General features: G+C 37.5%; 1 protein-coding gene across 1 annotated transcript in view; it reads right to left on the bottom strand.

Annotated features, from left to right (window-relative positions):
* Positions 1 to 22034, bottom strand: part of CELSR1 (cadherin EGF LAG seven-pass G-type receptor 1) — a 2549932-nt gene that overhangs the window by 403250 nt on the left and 2124648 nt on the right. Inside the window, exons 17-18 of the mRNA XM_044088384.1 lie at positions 11867 to 11961; positions 8462 to 8671 (exon numbers count right to left, since the gene is read on the bottom strand). Coding sequence (XP_043944319.1) covers positions 8462 to 8671; positions 11867 to 11961 — 305 coding nt within the window. The remainder of the gene's footprint in view (positions 1 to 8461; positions 8672 to 11866; positions 11962 to 22034) is intronic.

Raw genomic sequence — 22034 nt, 5'->3', positions numbered from 1 at the left:
AAATACATGAAAGTTATGTATTGGCCTGACTGGTCCAGGGATCGGTTTTTAAACTTTTGCTAGACAGTGTGAGTAAGACTTCGATTACAGTTTTTGTAAGGCTTACAAATGCCAGGTAGATTTTTATCAAGAGATCAAGGGTGACAATTTGGGAGATAGGGGTGGAGAACAGAGACAAGGGAGCTTGCAAGGCTGCTGCAGGTGGGGGTTGCATCATAATGGAAAAATACTCCTGGTAGCTGTATAATGCTACACCAGAGTCCATAATCTCCTTGATGGCCCTTAAAGCGGGTAGAACAGAGTCCAAGAAAGGCAAACAAGGGTCTGCTAGACCTGGTGAAAGAGGACAGGAGTTAGTGGCAGCTGATGGTAAGATGTCTAGAGACAAAAAAAGAAAAAAGAAAACAAAGGACAGATGGCCATAACAACAAACTTAGACAAAGAACACAAAGATCAGAGTGTGTTAAGACTATGTGACATTCCCTTTGTGGAAGTAATTACATTTAGATTGCTTGAAGAACTATGTTTTTAGTTCCTTTTTGAATTTGGTTAAGGAGAAGGTATCACGTATTTGTTTATGGATGGGGTCCCAGATTTGGAAGGCCAGGTTAGAGGGAGTGTTCAGCCTGCTTTTATTTGGTGAATGGGTAGTCAGGATTGGGTTTGCAGAGGAAAGGAATCTCAGGCTGTATGGACCATCTTTCTGAGAATTTGCTGGTGAAGAAGGGGAAAAATTCCATGTTGAAGAGTTTAAAAATCATGGAAGCGAGTAGGAGGGTGATTCTTTGGGGTATGACCAGTCAGCTGAACTTCTTTACAATGCAGCAGTGGTACTCTCTCACTGGGGAAAGTGTTATAAATTTGCATGTTACTAGAGAGAGTCTGTGATAGAGATAGGTTTCTTTTTGAGGTACAGACAAATAAGGAAAGGCGTACTGTTGTTGTGGGAGAAGGACATATTTGCCAATAGCAGGCCTCCCTTGGGGAGGGGGGCAGTGTGAAGTTTTCCTTGCTCAGAACAGAGGCGTGTTCACTTACTGGATGTGCTGTTGAAAGTTTAAAGTTGTTATGAATAAACACACAAAAGCATTTTTATGTAAAGTTATGTATGAAATAGGATAGGTCACGTGGTGCTAAATTATTTTTTACTGTACAAAGATACTTGTGCTGTAATTAAATCAAGCGGTGCTTCAACAAAGTATTAGTTTAAGGGTGTGAACACTTAAGTAACAAGCATATTGTACGTTTTTTTTTTTTTTTTTTTATATATTTTTTCCCCTAACAGATATGTTTGTTTTTCAACTGAATTGTACAGGTTATAGGTCACATTAAAGGTGGGAAAAGTTTTGAAATGATTTATTGTGGTCTCATTTTTTATATCACAAAACCCTGGCATTTTAACAAGGGTGTGTAAACTTTTTATATCCACTGTACATTAATTCACTGTTGCAAATCAAATTCCAGTCTCCACTTATAAGTAATATAAATAATATCCCTACTGAAAGCTGATTATTTCTCCCAGAATTTTCTTAAACTCCATTGTGGGAGTTGTAGATGGAATATAAATACATGACAGTGTAATTCTCCTCCCTTGCCAGTAACCCCTTACTATCACAAATCTACAATTATTATTTTTCCCTTTTTCATTATTGGAGTTCCTCTAAGAATTAACATAAGCACTCCAATTTTCTTCTGACCCAGATATTCTGTTCAATAACCACCCTAAAATCCTTTCTTTATCAAATTCACACACTCTGTTCTTTACAAATGCTAGGATTAAAACCTTCTTTTGCTCTAATGGAGGTGCCTTCAGAAATCAGATGAATCAGATAAAAGGCTTTCTCTGAGGTACTGTGAAAACATGATGGTGAAATGATAAGGAATTCTCTACATTTAAGCCTAAGAGCACTTACAACAGTGTCTGGTTGGAGGAGTACATCAATTATATGGCAAGTGAAATGTCTTTGTTTACCAAAATGAAGTATGCTACATTACTTACATTTGAGACCATTGCCCTTGTAACAGTTGTTAACATGCTCTAACTCATACTGGAACTGTGAGCCAGCTGAGCATTGAATAACACCACCCAATTTGCAGTTATCTACAAACTTATTTAATCTTAGGCCAGGGGTGCAGGCTTGAAGGTCTGAGAAACATATGCCAAGTAGGAGAGGGCTCAAAACTGAGTCCTGTGTAAAACACTGGTAACTTTTTTGATTTCAGAATGGCACCTGAGACACTAATCACATGGGATTTATCAGACAACAAGTTTGCTATTCACCACACAATAAGGTTTTTATATTCAGATCTACAAGTCTGTCAATAATGCCTGCATGGGGAACAGTGTCAAAGCCTTGGCGAGGTCTGGATATGCTGTTTGCAATGCATAACTACTATCTACTGCTGCAGTTTCTTTTTTAAAGAAATTAATGAGTTTAAAGAGGGCTTTGACAAAGCTGAATTGATGAAGGTCCAGGGTTAAGAGATTTTTCAATGTCTGTATTAATGAGGTCTGATACAAGGCACTCCATAGCTTTGCATATGAGGCTAGTGAGACTTGACAAATAAACATTATAATTCTTGGCTTCCTAACTGAAGCTATGAATATAACCTATAGGACTTTGAGTAAGGCCTTTCATACCTTCTGAATTAACAGTTTGAAAAGCAGCATGAACTGTCAGGGACTTGGTAACTGATCAGCTAAAAGATAGTGATTAGAGCTTAGCTACAGAAATTCAGATGACAATCAGGATACATTGGGAATTAATGATGTTATAGCCAGACCTCTAACACAATCATAATAAATGCTGCAAAGGGGCTTGTGATGATGTGAGGTACTTCCAGCCATGCTAGGAAAAGTAGGGCAGTGGATGTGAAACATATGCCAGCAGAGTTATCTGGAATTTAGTAAATAATTACAATTTATTTGAATATCAAACTGATTTGTACAGATGTTTGTGTTGAAAATGTATTTGTAAAGTTGCTTGTGTTAAAAATGTATCAACAGTGCACCCTGCTGGAAAGAATGAAACATACATGCATTACTGTAACTGTTTAAATGTAGCATATTTAACAGAAGATCCTGGAAGAGAAGAGGCTAAACTCAGTCCCAGCTAACTTTGGAAAACAGCTGAAATTAAATTAGGCCATAAAGATTGTATCTTACAGTTCTGACTGTAGCCAGAGCTGAAATGTCTGTGAGAAGCCTGGCTTAGTAGCTCTGTAGGAGGGGTAGAGGTTTGAAATTGTTTTATGATTTCCAGGAGCTGCAACAGATCTGAGCAAAGCTCTACTGTGTGTATGGTAACACACAAGTGCTAAAATCCTGGCCGCTTCTAGTGTTGGTGATAGTGTGGGAAACACAGTCAGATGACCAGATTTGATGTCATTCTGTAAGCTATCCCAGAAATAATATTTAGATATTATATTGAGAAGTCTCTCAGTCAGACTGAGCAGTCTGTTTCTTGGAATCTGACAAAGAATGAAGATCACTCACCTACTTCATCTTGCCTAGCTCTAGTAAGTGGACCAGGGAATAGTACTCTTTAAGATTAGCCAGGAGAATATATTGATATTAGTTAAGTATTGCTTTTCTGTAACTGTGTGAACCTGTCCACCTGTGTTATTTTTAATATTTCCTGTGTCTGAAACTCTGGTGTTTACTGTAAATAAATATTTAGTATTTTCATGTTCTTTTATTATTTATTATTAAATATATTTAAACTTTTCATGTGGCTGATCCTTTTAGAAAATATTTAAGCTTTGAGAGTATTTGTACATGTTTACTTGGTGATAACTCTGGCCACTCCTGAAAGCCTTGCTGTTTGGTCATCATTACAATTTGTATTAATAGTAATTTCACTCAGTATAATTGGATACCCTTTTAAGAGCCTTCTAGTGACTAACTGGTGGTCCTGAATCTTCCTTACAGTCTGGGCAAAGTTGGTAGAGTGGGTAATGTATGTCAGCCATGTGTGTGTGTGTGTGTGTGTGTGTGTGTGTGAAAATTAAATCTCAAAGTGTGTGTGTGGCAGCTACTTGGAGCAGGAACACGAAGCACTGGCTTCACACAGAGGGTGCTGGAGGACTTTGCTTGGGCACTCGGTTGAGCACCTAACCATACAGCTGTGCCAGTGGGAAGCCTTACTGATGATCTGGGGAGAAACAGAGACAGAAACCCAGATCCCAGGCCAAGTATGTTTCTTGCGTACACTTAAGGGAAATTGTGCTTGATGCAGAGAGGTCTGCCTCTGGAAATACTGAGTGCATCCTTTTGTATTTCAAGTAAACATCCCTCTCCAGTGTCAGTGGTGAGGATCCAGGCTTCTTGATTACTGGCCCAGAGTGGGGATGTCACAGGGTTGAAGAATGTAAAGATTTTTTTTAACAGTAGGCACAAACATCTGACAAATAAGAAACGTAACATGGGGATGGAATGAATGAATGATAAGGCAGCAGACCAAACTGACTTAAAAAGCAAATGAATGGCAGTACAGACTCCATGTAAAAAATTACAAACCTATACATTTAGGCTGTGTAAACCCATAACAGAACCATTCACAAGGGAGACAAAGGCTATGACAGGCAGCAAAAAGGCCCTAATATTGAAAGCATTACATCTTAAGTTCTACGGCTTGACATGTTTTCAGCAGAATAAAAAATGAATGTTAATCACAGAAGATGAAAGCATGTTGTAATGCAAATAATCAGCAATACCTCATGTGGAACTCTTCTTACATGAATCTCAGTCTTCCTTTCAAGGACTAGTCTGAGAAAAGGGACCCAGAGCTACAAAGGCTGTACCACAGACCTGGCCATAAGTAACGTGATAATTATGAGGCTCAAACCCTTCATCAAAACACAATGCACTGAAACTCTTTTTATAAGTGGACTCTACCAGCTCATACCCCAGTTCTCTTGAGGCTAATTACTCACTATGCCATCAGAGAATGAAGTTTTAGCCAAAGTTGTCAGCTAGGTTAAATAAAACTGTGCAAAACTTAAGCCAACTAGACAGCCAAATATAATAAAACAGAGAAGAAAAATGCAAGCTAAAATCAATAAATACCTGAATAAAACATTGAGAGAGCTTATACAGTGAACAGCAAGAAAGGCACTGGGTTTCAATAAACAGTGTATTTATCACTGACTCCCAGTGTTTGTAATGTATGCCCTTGTATCTCTTCCTAGAGACAAAAGCCTACACTTGCCAGTTTTGGCCTGCATCTTTCTAGCTTTCTGCCAACTACATATAAAACATCTCCCTTTAGGCCCCAGTTTTCCACTGGGCTGCAAATATGAAAGAGATAGGTAGGTCATGAGATGCCCTACTTGTCCTGCTACTGTTTACACAACCTGAATTTTAAAGAAGTAGGACATGCTGAAGAAAGCATTTTGCACACATGCTTATCCCAAACACTAGAGATTGCTTTATTTTATCCCATCCACTTAATCTCGTTTATGATTCGGGTCCTTTTTTTGGAAAATTCATCAATACTTTAGAGTTTGTGGCAGTTGATACCTAGATTGATGTTGTTCTTGTGTCTTACATATGTGGATTTATACTTTATGCTAATTTTGTAAAGCTATAGTGAATATGAATTCATAGTTTGTAAAGTGTCAGAAAGTTGTTTGATATTGACTGAACTTGCTCTGCTTGGTCTATGAAGCTGAAAAGGATCCCTAAAGATCAGTTCATCTGAGTTATTAAATTAGCAACAAAGTAAAAACTAAGTGTGTACAGCAGCATTTTATACTATTAAACAAGTAATATTCTACAAAGTAATACAGCAATGTTTTTATGCTAAACTTTTTCACAGCAATTAAATATTAAGCAAACTGATTGAAATAGAGAAGCTGAAAAATTGACTATGTATAGTCTTTTTTTACATGCCACCAATTGTCTTTCCTCAAGCATATAATTTGTGGTCACTTGACAGTTCAGTAATAAGGCCTTTAATGCATACAGTGAAGTACTGATAGCACACTTGAGACCTAATTATCATGCACATGAACATGTATTCATTAGACTGTGAACCTGTATCATATGGCTTAGACAATCCACCTTTGTGGCTAAGATGTGTCACAGCAATACAGGCACTTATGAATCATCATCACTGCAATACTGGCTACTTTATATTTTGTGACGTAAAAATACAAGTTGGCACATTACATGTTTACACTTAACTATCTTTCAACACACCCAAAGGGCACAGAAATGCAATATATATGTATGTATGTACTTACATGGGCTCTATATTAGTTGTTTAGTTAATTGAATAACTAAATGTCGATCACTAATTGAACACACAAAACCGTGAACAGCAGTTTCCACTCGGAAACAAGTCGTTTTGCCGTTGCGCAGAGTTTGCCCTTTCTTCAATGTGGAGCAACCTCGGAGTTGGTATATTTAGTTGGGGGGGTGAAGGGCACAGCCCCCACTTCATTTGTGTTTGTTTTTCCCCATTGGGCAATGGGATTGTTTCTCCGAGTGGAAACTGCCAGATGTTTTGTGTGTGCAATTATTAGTGATCGACGTTTAGTTATTCGCTTAACTAATCGTTTGATCATCTGATTATAGACGCCGTATATGTATACACACACACATATATATATATATATATATATACACACACACATACATACACACACACACACACACACACATATATATATATATATATATATATATATATACACACATACACACACACACACACACACATATATATATATATATATATATATATATATATACACATACATACACACACACACACACACACACACACACACACACACACACACACACACACACACACACACACACACACACACAGACAGTTTCAGAGCTACCAACGAAGGTGTGTGGAAACCAGAGTGCCTAAAGAAAATCCACACAGACAAGAAAAAAACATGCACATTCTACACAGCCTGAAATACAGTCACGTTTGAACCATCCAACTGTGAGGCAGAAGGAAACCTTAACAATTGAACCATAATGGTATCTAGTGCCCTGATAAAGAAAAATATGATTCATTTTCCTTTGATATAGGACCAATGACTGCATTGACAACTTACCTGGCTCTGCATCATTAAATCATAAAAACAGACAAGTATGGTTCAGTCTGCAAGACACCAGAAATGAACCAGTCCCCTTCTGTATTTTACTTTTACTCTGCATGGACAGAAATGATGGCTTTTGCCCTGCTGATTGTTGCAACATTGCATAATTAAACTAACTGGATGATGTAGGGAAATATGCCTGCAGGAAAATAATTGTGTACTTAGTGTACTTTTCTTAGAACACCTACAAAAAAGCTAAAATCTATGTACCTTTTATGTAAATGAGTTTAAGTAACACCTTAGTACCTCTGCTATATAGATGATAATCATCAGAGGGTAATTCACTTACTAGGTGTCCATATTTCATCTAACACTTGAGCATCATACATTCCTGAAAACATTACAACAACCACTTATTCTTGGTAACCCAACAGCAAATCCCACCACGCTTTGGGATCTAAAGCTAAATTCCTCACGTGAAACATGACCTGTTATGTGTTACAAAGGCTGGTGCCAAAAATCAATGAACATTCTGGTAGTAATTAAAAAACACTTAGCCCACCTAGTCAGGTAAATTCTCTATTTGCTGAACTAACTAGACAAAACCTGCAACAATGCCCCGATTGTGACTTGATGGCTACAATGCATGTGCTGTGTTTGGGCAACCAAGTAGTGCATCCTATTGAAAAGGTGAGGAAGGGCAACAGCTTGATCATCAATAATTAATACTGCATTTACACACAGCATCCCTGGTCATTCCTGGCATCCTGAAGGTCAGTAAAATGTGAAAAAAAAATAGTTTCATATATCAGCTCTGCCCATTTTCTAAGGAGGTCTGGAGATGTAGTACAGACTCTGGATATTTAGCTTCCCTTTGCAACTAATTTCCAAACTTTGTCAGAGTGGGGTTAAGCCACTGAATCTCCCAGTATTACATCAGCAACCCCAACTGCAGACAGGGCTTTCCCAGAATTACCCAGTCCCCCCCCACCTCGGCTGACTTTCTGGTACCTTGGGGCCCATTTCCAAACATGCATTTAGATTTCTATAGTAGTAACTTTCTTATTTCTGCAACACAGCCAGTTCATTAATGTAGAAGAATATTTTCAGCCACAGTGCATGACAACATGGCAAAAACTAAGGAGACTCTTCAACATAGAACGTGTAACAGGCACAAAAAAACCCCGTCTTGGAATGAAGATCAACCTACAATAATGAATTTCATGGATGTATACAAAATTATTCAATTAAACCTAATTCTTCTGTAACTCTAAAGGCACACAAATTCCCATGACCCTGATAAAGAAGCAAACCACTCCCAAAAAAACTGAAGGGAGCCTGAAAAAATCTCACAATGTCAAAGCTTGCTTTTCAGTACAAGAGTTTGTTATGATACCTCATTGAATTCCATGTCCTTTGTTGCAGCTAAATCAAATCCCTGCTGTTGGCTTTCATACTGCAACACTCTACTGAGTAACTGGTAAGCTGTCTTCACATCATTTCCGTAAAAGGAGTTAGTGTGCAAGGTGGCATTTTGCAGCATTTTTGCAATGTCATTAGACTTCAAGCTTTCAATTCTGGTCTCATTGCGGTTCAGCTTGTCATTCTACATAAACAGTACAGAAAAAAAGAAAAGGTATTGTAAGAACTGGAATAAATGCCTGTCTTTTAATCACACACAGATGTTACAGCTCTTACAGGCATGCATGTTGTAAACAAAATATCTGCTACATGCACTGCCTGCATAAGAAAAGTTCAATTAATTAAAAATTGTAAACTGCTTTTAGAAATATTTTGCATTCCCTCTGTATTTAGGCACATACATTACTTTGAACATTTACCTAGGAAAAAGTACACAAAAAAGGGCTGCACTTATAACTGGGATGCACTTTGGGCATAAGAAAAAAATTGGAAGGAAAATGTCATTCACCTTGGTGAATCAATGTGCTGGAAACTCCATGAGCATCAGGTTTTGAACCTTACCGATTAAACAAAATAACTGCCAGTGTCACACTGCAGTCCCAGCTAAAAATAAAATCTGCACATCCCTAGGAGACACTGGTAAAAAATAGCATGCCAAAATGGAAAGCATGGACTGCTGGAAACCGTCAGGCTACCAAGTCAGTTGTGGTGTAATTTTTCCTAGATGAACTACAAGAAAAATACACTACAGAAAAAAATGCAGTCACTGCAGTATCTCTTGGCCTGATCATATGCGCCTCCATTAAGAGGTTGCGAAGGAGTACAGCATTCTGAAAGAGGACATAGAGAGGTTCAGAGTTCACTGTAGCTCCCCAAAAAAATTTTATTTGACCAGTCTGTTCATTTAACAAAGCTATAAATGCAAAGAAAACTGCTGACCCTAGTTTTCTTCCACCACTAAGAGACCATGTGCCCTGGATGCTGTACAGGTGACCAGTTCTAGAAAGTACATCTAAGGGCATGCATCCTGGGCAGTTACTTATTGTGTGGCATGAAGAAATACACCAGACAACAAGTTTACCACAGAGGTCCTTCTGTACATAATGCAAAGTTAATCTCACCCCGTGTCTGAGGGGATCAATATGATCCATCCATGTGAGGAGAAACCAAAGAACGTGGAAAATCACAATGCAATGGCTCATTAAACTCCACAGATGCCTGGACAGTCCGATTTCCAGAAACTCCAATATTATATACCCACCTCTACAAGACAGCCAGAATTGGGGACAGGACACAGAATGCAGAACTATGCACTCTGGAGCTTTTGGGCATGGAATGCAACTCATGGGAACCATGAGAAGTGAAAATACAGTGATGAACACCAAAAAGTGTCTTGCTTGAAGGAAACTGTTGCCACTGAAGGCAGACTTTGCAACACAGATGACCTGTTCTGCCAGAATATAAAAACAAATGATAATTCAGTCTTTGCACCAAACTTCCTTGTGGGTAACTTGGGTTCAAAAGCAGACATTCTAACAAATGTCTAAGAATTCAGATGGGGGAGCAGCAACGATTAGAGTAGTGCATCTTAGCAGACCAGGAGTGTAGCAAACTCAGACTTCAGTGACAGACATACAAATACATAATTACTTCACTGTGACACTACTGAAGGACTGCAAAGTTAAAAATCACATAGCATTGCAGAAAATGATGAAGTTTATATCACTTGGGACCACCCATTACCAACAGTTCAAAAAATAGATGGGAGAAAACCAGATACAGTAGTCCATGAAAAGAAGACAAACGTAGCATTGATCATTGAAACTGCTACACCCAGTGACTACAGTGTCTCATGTACAGAGAGAGACGAAGTCATAAAATACTAGGATTTGCAGGCAGAAACGGGGGGAATGTGGAAGAAGGGCACCCAGACAGTTCCAATAGTAGAACGAGCAATTGTACTTAGATATGTTACCAGCATGTTTAACTCCATAAGGATCGCAGAAGGAATCATTACTGGGTACATTGCAAGTGCCACGAAGAGCACTTCTAGCAAACATCAAAGACTGAAACAATACTAATTTCATGAACTTGAATCATACTTTGACTCAGGAATGGGGCCCATTCCCATCATGGTATCAGAAAACCAAAAGACTTGGAGAAATTAAAAAAAAAGGACAGCAAAACTGTAAAAATAGCAAAAACATGGACATAAGCCCTTTGCAGTGTTTGTACTGTGAATGAGGACTGCACAATGAAGCCACACGGTCATATCTCAAAATATTATTCCGAGGAAAATAAAAAGTGAATCAAAAATGCAAAATAATTACTTATAGTATATGTGAAACTGAATTGGAGATAATGTGTTAAACCCTAAGGGGACCATTAAAATTATATTGAAGGTATCCTTTAAAACAACTTAGGAAGAAATTCTGCATATTCCTTTTTCCAACACCTCATAGTACAAGTTAAAATATTCTGGAAGGTCCAGTGGATCAGGGCATTTGTCCATATTACTGATGACTTAGGCTCAACCAGCATTAGGATGCCACATATCTGACCTGGAGAGAGAGAAAGATAGAATGCTGTGGCTCTAGGTCTGTTTGGTTCGACTGAAAGAAGGACTGAGTGTTCACTCCCAGCAGATAACTCCACTCATTTTTATTACAAGCACACAAAAGTGTGCTTGTCTACGGACAAGCAAGGCAAGTCAGAATACCGCTGACCTCTACCTTATGCTGGCAAAGCCAAGTTGTTATCATCTTTCACCCTTATGAAACAATAGATTATTAAGTGGGGTATCAGTGAGGTCACCCAAAAACTAACTGATGGCATAACAGGAAAGAAAAAAAAACGGATGCCTCCAACAGCAGTTCAAAATTAAAATAAAATAAATAAAATAGAACAAAATAAATCAATCAATAAATAGCATGACCAAATGGCTACAGGAAAAAAATAATCCACTGAATGCAGAATACCTATTCTATCAGGATTCCCTGTAACTTCATCTGCTTCTATATTTTTCAGCCGACCTGAATCTATAAACCTTTACTGCAGCATCACAGTTTATTGCCCCAAGACTACCTGTGAAGCCACAATCATTAGCTTATGACAAAAAGTATGAAGAGGTCAACAGAGACAAATAAATTCTTCAACAATATATTATGCTGTGTTTAGCATGTGTGTCTTCAGTAGTGGGGCAGGAAATGTACATATGACATTTGCTAAACAGTATATAAATATAGATTTTAAACAAAACTACGTAAAAGGTAATGGCTGCTCTTTACAGAGAAAAGCAACAACGAGTAAATGTGCTAAAACAAACTTCTAAACTGCCTTAAGTACATACTATACAGACTATCAACCCTAAGGTACTTACAAAAGTTTTTAATTCTGCAAAGGTGACTGTGGTACAGTTAAACAGCTCTGGAGGAAGCCAACCTTTTTCTTCATTACAGTGCCGGATTGCAGTCCCTGGGGAAAGAAAATAGAGAGAATATTTATTAATGAACTGTTGCTTTGGAAAACTGACTTGAAACCTTGTGAAACAGACAACCTTCATAGTTGTTACCCTCTGTTTTATGACATGACTTCTGGCTAATCGTCAGCAAGCTGTACTCTGGAAAAATTCTCTCTCTACTCTCCTTCCTATCTCTTTAGGAGTACCTCAAGGGTCTATCCTAGGCCCACTTCTATTTTCTATCTTTATTAATGACCTTCAGTCATCTTTACCTAATACTACCTGCATACAATATGCAGATGACTCCACTATAATTTGCACTGCCTCTTCTCAAACAGAACTCCAGTTTCAAACACAATCAGCCTTCTCAACTGTTGAACAATGGTTCTCCAATCGCTGTCTACTCCTTAACCCCAAGAAAACTAAATTATTACTCTTCTCACCTACCCGTAAATCTACTTTGATAAACTTCTGTATTACTGCAACTGACAACACCATAATCTCTCCTGACTCCTCAACTAAACTTCTTGGTGTTATTATCGATAATAATCTCAACTATGATTATCACATCAACACCACAATAAAAGCTGTTAATAAAAAGATTGGATCCCTATACAGAATAAAGCCCTTCCTCACACCTGAAGCTAGGATAACCTTAGCCCAAACACACCTCATCTCTGCCCTTTTGTATGCTTCCTCTATTTACACTAATCTATCTAAAAGTAACCTTAAGAAACTTACTACATCTTACCACAATATTGCCCGCTTTGCCACCACATCCCAATTTAGAGCTCACCACTGTCTAAACCTAAAACAACTACACTGGCTGCAACTCCCTAACAAGCTCATTTTTCAACAACTCTTAACAGCACACAAAATTCTATACCAACCTTCTAAAACACCAGCTCTTTCTAACCTCTTGACTCCTTATATCAACCTGAAACAACTACGTTCCTCTGATAAATTACTTGTTAATATTACCAAAATTATGAATTCTGCAGGCAATTGCCTTTTCTCTAACTCAGTAGGTAAAATATGGAATAATCTTCCATCTGGTTTGTCCTCTTTGCCTACTCTCCCACTATTTAAGAAACAACTTTTAATACATCTTAATAAATTCTGGCTTTGCTCTTGTACCAACCCAGACTAGCCTGTTGGCACCCTTATGTTTGTTATAAACTTTTCTTATCCACTTGTATTTCATCCTCTACTTCAACTGAGATATTATCCCTTTTTTGTAAATATTACTTAACTCACTAAAAAAAAAAAAAAAAACAGGAATTGTTTGTGTTTATGATTTGATACCTTATATTGTTTTGCTAGTTGCTAACCTCTGAACTAACTTCTTTCGGACCTAGAATGATTCTGATTAGTTTAGATCTTTAATATTTGTACTTACATTTTTTTCCCTTTGTATAATGCATTTGTACTTTGTCTTTTTATGTATTTCCAATACTGTTTTTAACCTCTGGAGCTTTTCTCCCCGGGCCTCCACTGAAAATGGACATTAATCCAGCTGGACTAGCCCGGTCAACAAATGTAAAATAAATAATAAATAAAATAAATAAATAATCCCTCTGCTTGTCTGTGCCAGCAGGCAATGTTAAGACCAGACAGCTGTTATTTAACATACATGTGTAATAGAATGCATGAAGATTCCATTATAAAAACTATTATTGATTTCCTTAGCAATCAATAAAAAGGAAACATGCAGACATGCAATTTCAGCTTTTTTATTGTATATCTACCAAATCAGCTTTTGAATGAGAAGCAAATGCTGTGCCCCTCTGGAGGTGAACTCATTCCACAGCACTATGCCTGTTTTTTTAATTTATGGCTCACCTGATGCTGGACCAAATTTTTACCAACATTTATTTATTTATAGCAGATAATAATAAAAAGATATGTGGACACACAGACACACAGTACATCTAAAATTACAGACTGTGGGCAGACAAAGATAAAAAATCAACAACAGAAAATAAATACTGAATAATCTCTCTACTAAGATAAAATATACAAGCAGTAACAGACTAAGATATAAAATGACAAATAATTCTACTGTGAAATTAGCATCAAACTAAGATACTGAGGTAGTACTGTAGAAAGTCTGTGACAGAATGAGTGCTGGAAAAGGTGAAGGAGAATAAAGAGGTCACAGTACTCTAACTTGTCAAGGACAACACCGAGAGCAACTACATATAGTCACAGTCAGGTTAGAAATTTTTGCCATGACCAAGACTGAAGTTATAAGGACAGTACTGGTCACTATTAGGCAAAGAATATAAAAGAACTAGTGTGTTCTGCAGGCAACAGATCCCGAAGTCTCCAAGTATTTTGGTGATCCCCTTCACAATCATGGGCTCATAATACTTTAAGTTGAAGTCTCATAGATATGCCTTTCTTTCTTTGCTAATACAGTACTCGTCACACCTTTCATAGAATCTTTCAGAAAACAAATCTCAGTACACAATAAATGACAGTACAAAAATATGTTGTACGATCAAAAACAAGGACACATCTGGGAAGATTCAGATTACAATTGATGGCTAATAGCTCAAATGTTAAATTGTCAAGACTCTACATTGCTCGCATAGGTTTCATTCTTTACATTTACCTTTTTTGCAATGTTAATAAAATTGTTTGCAGAGACAGGTATATTTCTCAGATGATTGCTCTGGAACAGATTCCCTGATCACATAAAACAAAACTCATCCCTGTCCATATTCAAGTGCCGTGGATCTCTGAATGGGAAACAGGACTGCCCCCTGTACTAACAATGGACAGAGGCAAGTACTTAATGCTTCTAGCCAATGCAACGGTCCTCCTCAAATTCTCTGTGATACAATCTCAGTTACTTTCATTAGGGGTACTATATAATTATTGACCATAGGATGGGTAAGGCTAATCTAACAGCAAATGGGATGTGTTCACTTGAACACCAAAAAGGAAACTGGCTAAGCCTAAAATGGTCTACAAGGACAACTAACCTAGTACTTTATAATCTATGTTTATTATGTTAAAGTTATCAAAATATAAATGCTCCTACTCCCTGTGTGACATACAGGAGTGAAGTTCAAGCTATGACCCTGATTATTTTGGTCAGAAAAAAGGTCCAGATGTTGCAAAAGCCAGTCAGGGAGGATGGCAGTGAGAGAATAGCCAATGCCTGCTCATGCATCTTGTGGGATGGAGGTGGTCAGTGTGCCATAATGCTGCGACACCCTTGTGACAAAAGGTACACAGCATTTAATACTATGGGTCAAGGATGAATGGTAAGCAGTAGCAAAGCCACACATAAGTGGTAGTTCCACATCAAACCTCTCCACCTCTTACAGCACGAAATCTGGACAAAGCCATAACTAAAAGTGGGCCAAAGGCCAAGAAATAGGGAACATTTTTGAATATTGCTCTTAGAAAGTTGATAGAATAACAGGTTTTGTATCAGCATGAATTTTCTGAAGGGTATGAAGTCTGAAACTCAAATGTCTGTCATTATTTTCTAACTTCAGTCTTTAATGATTGCTACTAATTTGCTAGAAAACCAGAATTTTAAGAAAAATGGCCAAAAATATGAGGCTAAAATCTGGACATTCTGTGAAAATCTGTACAGTTGACAAGTATGTTCCACATGCATGTGCACTGGTGACGGAGCATGGGAAGATAATCATAAGCAAAACCTGAGCATCCCACAAATGGCAGCTCACCAGCACTGAACTCTTAACCTCATGTTGTTGCCCAGCATTAGGGTATCAAAAGATATTCCACTCTGGAGAGAAGAGACCCTCCCATGCGATGATGTGTAAAACTAAGTTCCCGTAGGAGAACAAGTAGGTCAATGAAGCAAACAGTGGGGGTAGGGAAGGCATAATGGTTAAGTAGATTAAGGAGAAAAAGGATTCAGGTTGAAGAAGCTAGGAATGCTATGTCTACGAATGCTCAGGCTAACTCCATAGCCAGGACAAAAAGCTGTAAAGACATAATTTTGGCAGGATGGGTTAATTTTTAGCAGAGCCGGATCCAGCAGTAGGCAGTTGCCTACTGCCCTATGAAGGCTAGAGGCACAAAAATTGGTAAAGTGTGTGTGTGTGTGTGTGTGTGTGTGTGTGTGTGTGTGTGTGTGTGTGTGTGTAAAATACCCCAGTTAGGTATTCCAGGTGGTTAGTGTTACTCAATCTCAAAGAAACAACAGCCTGAATTCTCTACCTGTGCCGCCACTTGTGATTCAACGAGTTGAGTCCATAGCTCTCAACTGTTCAGATTTTCACATAATGTTTGGTTCATACTTTCGGTTTGTTCCTCAAAGTTTGTGGTATTCTGGCAAATCAATGAGAGCTGAATTCACTAAATAATGATAGCCATTTAAGTTTCAGTCTTCCTATCTTTTAGGAAACACATGGTAACACAAAACATTTTATATTCTAGCAACTTTCAAAGATTATACAAGCAATGTTTAAAATGTGTCCCTGGTTTTGGGCCTTTGTCCCCCCCCCCCACCAAATAAATTTTCACTTTTTCCAGATTTCTTGTGCTGCAAAGTTGAGAGATCTAGTTGACTGTCAAGTGGATTTTACAAGGAGCTGAGAGCTTTAGGGCAAGAGAAGTTTACTGCTGCATATGCCAACTCTGTTTGCATTGTTACCAGAACAACAGGTAGTATACTTGCTTTTGATGCAGAAGGCTGTGGGTTCTACTCCCACAGTATGTAGATGTATTGCTGATACTGTACTGTGTACTTTAAAGGGGGTGGATGCTGCAGTCCTGAAAATGTTCTCCTTTGGAAGAGATACCTAGTAACTATGAACCTGTTATCAGTTTACCATCCATTCCCTATTGCAATATTACTAGCTTATCCTTATGCAACACAAGCATAGGCAATTCATTCTTCAAGGGCAACAGGCACTTTATTTGTAGATGAAACAATGAAATACAAAGCTGTTTGCTAGCAGCAACTTCTTCATTAGTTACAGATCTCCTTAATGTGGAATTATTTAGATCACTTTTACTTCTGCAGAGACTGTGCATATTGACTGATATTGGTGAATTGAATGACAGAAGTTTGAGTAGCCTTTTATGATGGAATTGTTCTGAACTGGGCGGTTTTGTCATTATTGGTTCATACATTTTATTTCAGTGCTTACTGGAAAATGTTTAAAACAATAAATTTAAAACACGCTGTTACATGTGTGCTGTACTATACAAGGAATATAATTTAATACAATCCGAAGGTGACTCAAAGAACACATATGTGTGCAAGGGGCCTATGATTTGAAAACAGCCCAAAGTTAAACTTTATCCACTACTTGCCAGATGCATTTTCTTTGAATGTGGGTTTCAATGCTGTTTCAATGAACGTGAGTTTCAAGGACAGACCAGTTTTAATGCTAAGTCTGTTTTCATTGCGAGACTGTACTGTTTTGTTTAGCAGATGTCTATCAGTGTTTGTGCTATAAAATTTAAAATAAAAGTTTTAAATGAAATCCAAATAATCACTGTAGAAGTAAAGCATAAAGCAGTATGCATATTAGTGTTTATGACAAACGGGGGAGAAACAGCCAAGTAATGGGACACTGGAATGGCTGCAGGGGGGAGGCCTGTATACGGGAGTGCCCCATTTGACCACGATTTTGTGAGGGGGAGGGGTGGCAAACTCAAAGACAGGCCCGGGCAGCACAAACTCTATGTACGCCACTGGTGCTCGGTTGATGTTCATCCTCCTGCTGGCTGCTGCTGAGAGTCCAGACGAGTCGCTCACTCATGAGAAAAATGAAGTAAGGGAGTTTAGTAAGACACTAATACTATCAATGGGGTTTTATAAAACCTTTAATGAGAAGTAAATTTATATACATTTAATACTTGCTGAGTAATGACATACCAAGCAAAAAATAAAGGATGTGTGATGTTTTTGGATATAAACATGTCTCATATTTGAAAAAAAAATAGAATACAATCAGACTATAATGATATTGTAATGCAGAAAGAGTCAACCACATAAACGATTTGTATTTTAAAAGTTACAAAAGAAAATGGAAAAAAATGGTGACTACAGAAGTAACTTAGAGATTTATTTTTAAAATTACTGGGTGATAAACTGTAAATGCAATTCAGAACAAGGAAGTATAAGATTTAATATTTACTTATGTAATAACTTTTTTAATTTTGATAACTGGATGAATGCTTGCAAATCACTGTGTGCTGAAATGCTAGTGTTTTTATTTGGGAGTAATGGTTGAATTATGTAATGTTTGACATTCATTAGATCAACTGTTACATAATTCTAGGGCTTTCCTCGAGTTTGTGAAAGTTGGAGTTAGTGCATTTAATTTCCAGAGATGTGGTGGTATAGCCCAAATGTCGGTTGGAGATGGGGGTGAAGGTTGTTTTTATTTTTTTTGGTAATCACATAACAAATTTAACTTATTGGATTACATTTGTGATTACTTTTTCAGTGTTTTAGAGTCAATTAATGGTAATCACTGATGAGCCTGTACATTATTTTGTGTTGTGATCAAACTCACTAGCTGTCATTCATTATAAACTTATATTTTAGCACTGCATTTGAATTGCTCCTTTTAATTATTATAGGGGGAAAAAAGTCGTCAGTACCTGCAGGCTGCAGCAACTATCGGGTTATTCTACAGTGGCAATGTGTGTAACGTTAACTTAAGTTTATTATTGTATTAATGGGTGCATCATGCACCATACCTCTCAGAGTACATTTTTTTTCTTATCTTTCAGAAGCATTATAGCCAAACAGACAGCACAGCTCTCTAAGCTACTGTGCGTGTCCACTGTACAGAACTTTAAAAAACATGCTTACCTGTCAGGAATGCATCGTGGTTATAAGCCGTAGCAGTTGACGATACTACATCCCTTTTCAAAGTGTAAGGGGGTAACATTTTGGGTGCTGAGTATATTGTTAACATGATAGGTGGTGGTGGTAGGGTCAACATTATAAGGTCTGAGTGCAAAATAGACTACACTGACAGAAAGTAAAGGAAAAAAAGGAAGGCATGTTTATCATTGGTAAAATGTAGTGATGCAAAGAATATGAAGTCAAGCAACTGTTTGGTGCATTTAGCATGATTTCCTTGAATGCTGACTCGTGTAGCAGTACAGCGATATATAATAAATCACTTTTTTCTTCTCTCCCAGTTTCCAATGTTGAATTCTATGTTTTGGCCTAATTTGCAAAGACTCTGTTTTATAGTTATCACTTGTCTGGAATGTTCTTATCAGACACGGAAACATTGTTTGCATTTTATTTTTGTTGCTAGAATAGTCTTTTTTGCTTTACCTGGCAAACTGGGGTGTGTGAAATGTGACCATTATCCGACACTTAAGCTGGTCAAAAGGATTTTCAGATGTCTGCTGTTTCCAAATGTAGTTATATAACAATGACTGGCAATAGCTCAGGATATCAAAGCAAATGACATACACTTTTTCTTAAACTTGAGCAGTCTTAAGAATGCTAATAATGTGTTAGTGGAGTTTGAATTCTAGCAGTTAATGTAGTGGATAGAAACTGTGAACTGCTGGCAATCGGTTTCTTGTGGTCCAGGATTTGATTCCAACTGCTTTATGTGGCTTCTATGCAATTTTGAGTAGGTTTACTTGACCAGACATTGCTCTATCATTCTGGGGAAACTGGGATAGAATCCCAAATTATTCAAAATACTCAATAATGGAGTTTGCCCCTTCTCCACTATTGTGCAATCCTGGAGTGTATGTATATATATATATATCTATATGTATACATATATCTATCTAGCTATTGTATATATATATATATATATATATATATATATATATATACACACACACACACACACACACATATATATATACACACACACACACACACATATATATATATATATATATATATACACACACACACATCGTTAGCAGGGGGTGTGGGGGCTTGCCCCCTGCATTAAAAATGTGTTCAGTATTTAGAAATTTCAGTCTTTTGGGAATCAGTCTTTTGGTTTGTCAGTCTTCTGAAGTACACCCAGTTCTTTGCTGTACTTTAAAAACAGAGTCACCTTCTGTAATTCAAACTGGCCATGTTAAAGAATATACAGTTTTACTACAACTAAGGGGTGATATGACTGTGCAATGTGTATGCTAACACTTGATATACTTTCAGCAAGAATTAAAGCCTTAAAACAGCACACTTGATATACTCTCAGCAAGAATTAAAGCCTTAAAAACAGCACGGCCATCATCATCAGTAAAAGATCTTACTCTGTAAACAACATTAACAAAAAAACAAAACAAAACATGTAATTCAAAGTGCAGAGTCTTAATCAAGTTCAAGAGCTGCTGTTTTTCTCTAGTATGCCTTCAGTGCATCTCAGTCCGGTTAAAGGTCACTTGCAAAAGGCAGCCACTTTGGCAGTTCTGCTCTAGGCCAAGACTGGTACCAATCCATGTATGACAGACAGACAAATGAGAACAGAGATCAAGAAACTGAATCTCAGTGCTTTGCATGTTTGTCATCTGTAATTTAAGATATTGCAGACAGAATTCCTGCTGCAGGGGAAACAGATGCCGTGAGACAATTATAATATTTCTAGAGGAGGAAAAATATCTTTTCTTGTTAAAGTTACAATATTTGTGCATTATCAGGGCATCTGAAGAAACATCTCTCCATTACACCCACAAGTTATAGTTGAACTGCTGAAAATTTACAAAAGTTATTAATATATTTTATTTATATGCATATAACTTGTTTAAAATATTTTACTGGTAAAATGGCACTAGGTTACGAGTTTACTCTTCCAAAGTGCAACATCACAGCATTACAAGACAAATGCTTCCTTTTCAGATTAACTTAAGTGGGGCTATGTTTTAAACATAGAAAAGAAGACCATGCACTTACTCAAGTTTTGCTGTCTTATTAACAAAACTTTTATTTTGTACAGACTTTACACATCATCTACAACAGGGAAAAGGCAAACACAGCTACAGTGAGTACTTATGCTTCATAACGTGCCAAATAACCATGGAATACCACAGCAACTCTTTACCAGGCCGGTTTGCTTTCTACTTCTTCATATTATAAGAATGAGCCAATCCATCAGACATCCAACCTAAGATTCAAGAATGTAAACCACATTCATCTTTTCTGGGTGTACAATCAACTTCTAATTTATTTTTATATCACCAGAGATTTTTTTCCCTACTTCTACTTAAATTGGTAGTGTTACATCATGTAGTTTCAAAGTATTACTTTACTAGTAAAGACATAAATAAGTGGTGGTTGGCACTTTTCCCTCTAAGCTATGATGTTCTTGTGTTTTTGTTTGTTTTCATTCTTTTCAGGCTTGCTAGTTGCTGCTGAAGCACCTACTAAGGGGAGAAAACGCTGAGAGAAGAAAAGGAGGCACTTTTGTGATTTTAAGTATTTTCTTCTGATTTTTTGTTAAGTTTTACAGCCTTGCCGCCTATTTTTTGGCATTTTCCGGCTTGCTAAAGTTTATATCTGTAACAGTAACAGTACTTAGAACACATCTAGAGCCTGTTTACTGCATTTCCTGTGTTGCACTTAATTTAAAATCATTTTTTTCTCTAAAAACTGCATTTTACCTGATTTTGGACTAGCACTCAAGTGTGGGGTCATTTATTGCACTGTTGTGATTATTTTGCTGCTTGTGTATCTCTGCTACCTTTAAACTACAACAAAAAGAAAAAAAAACAAATAAATCTTGCTTTTTTCCCACTTTCTGAAAGTTAAGAAAGTTCAGTTACAGATTTGCTGTTCTGAACTGTTTGGAAGTTTCTAGAAGGCCAGTGCTTGCTTGGGCTAAAGGGAAGTCTCTGTGTTCACCAGTGGGAGTGGTTAACACTGAACAGCCTGCCTGTCCCTGGAGGAGTGGTTACTACCTAGAAGCTGTAGTTTTATTGGCCATTTTGGGTCAATTCTAAACTCCTTGATCTCTCTCTCTTAAAACCCTACAACTCTCTTTTTGCGCGGTTTTTCGCACTGAGCAGCATCGGGCAGCGCCACCTAAACAGGTTTAAACTATTCCAGGCTCCACAAAGTCTGCTCTTCACTTTTTCCCTTAGAACTGTTCAAACT

This window comes from Protopterus annectens, chromosome 11.part0 (genome assembly GCF_019279795.1).
Source record: "Protopterus annectens isolate FY-2018-M chromosome 11.part0, PAN1.0, whole genome shotgun sequence".
Taxonomy (NCBI): domain Eukaryota; kingdom Metazoa; phylum Chordata; order Ceratodontiformes; family Protopteridae; genus Protopterus; species Protopterus annectens.
The sequence above is the reverse complement of the archived record's forward strand: the minus strand, read 5'-3'. Positions and strand labels throughout refer to the sequence as shown.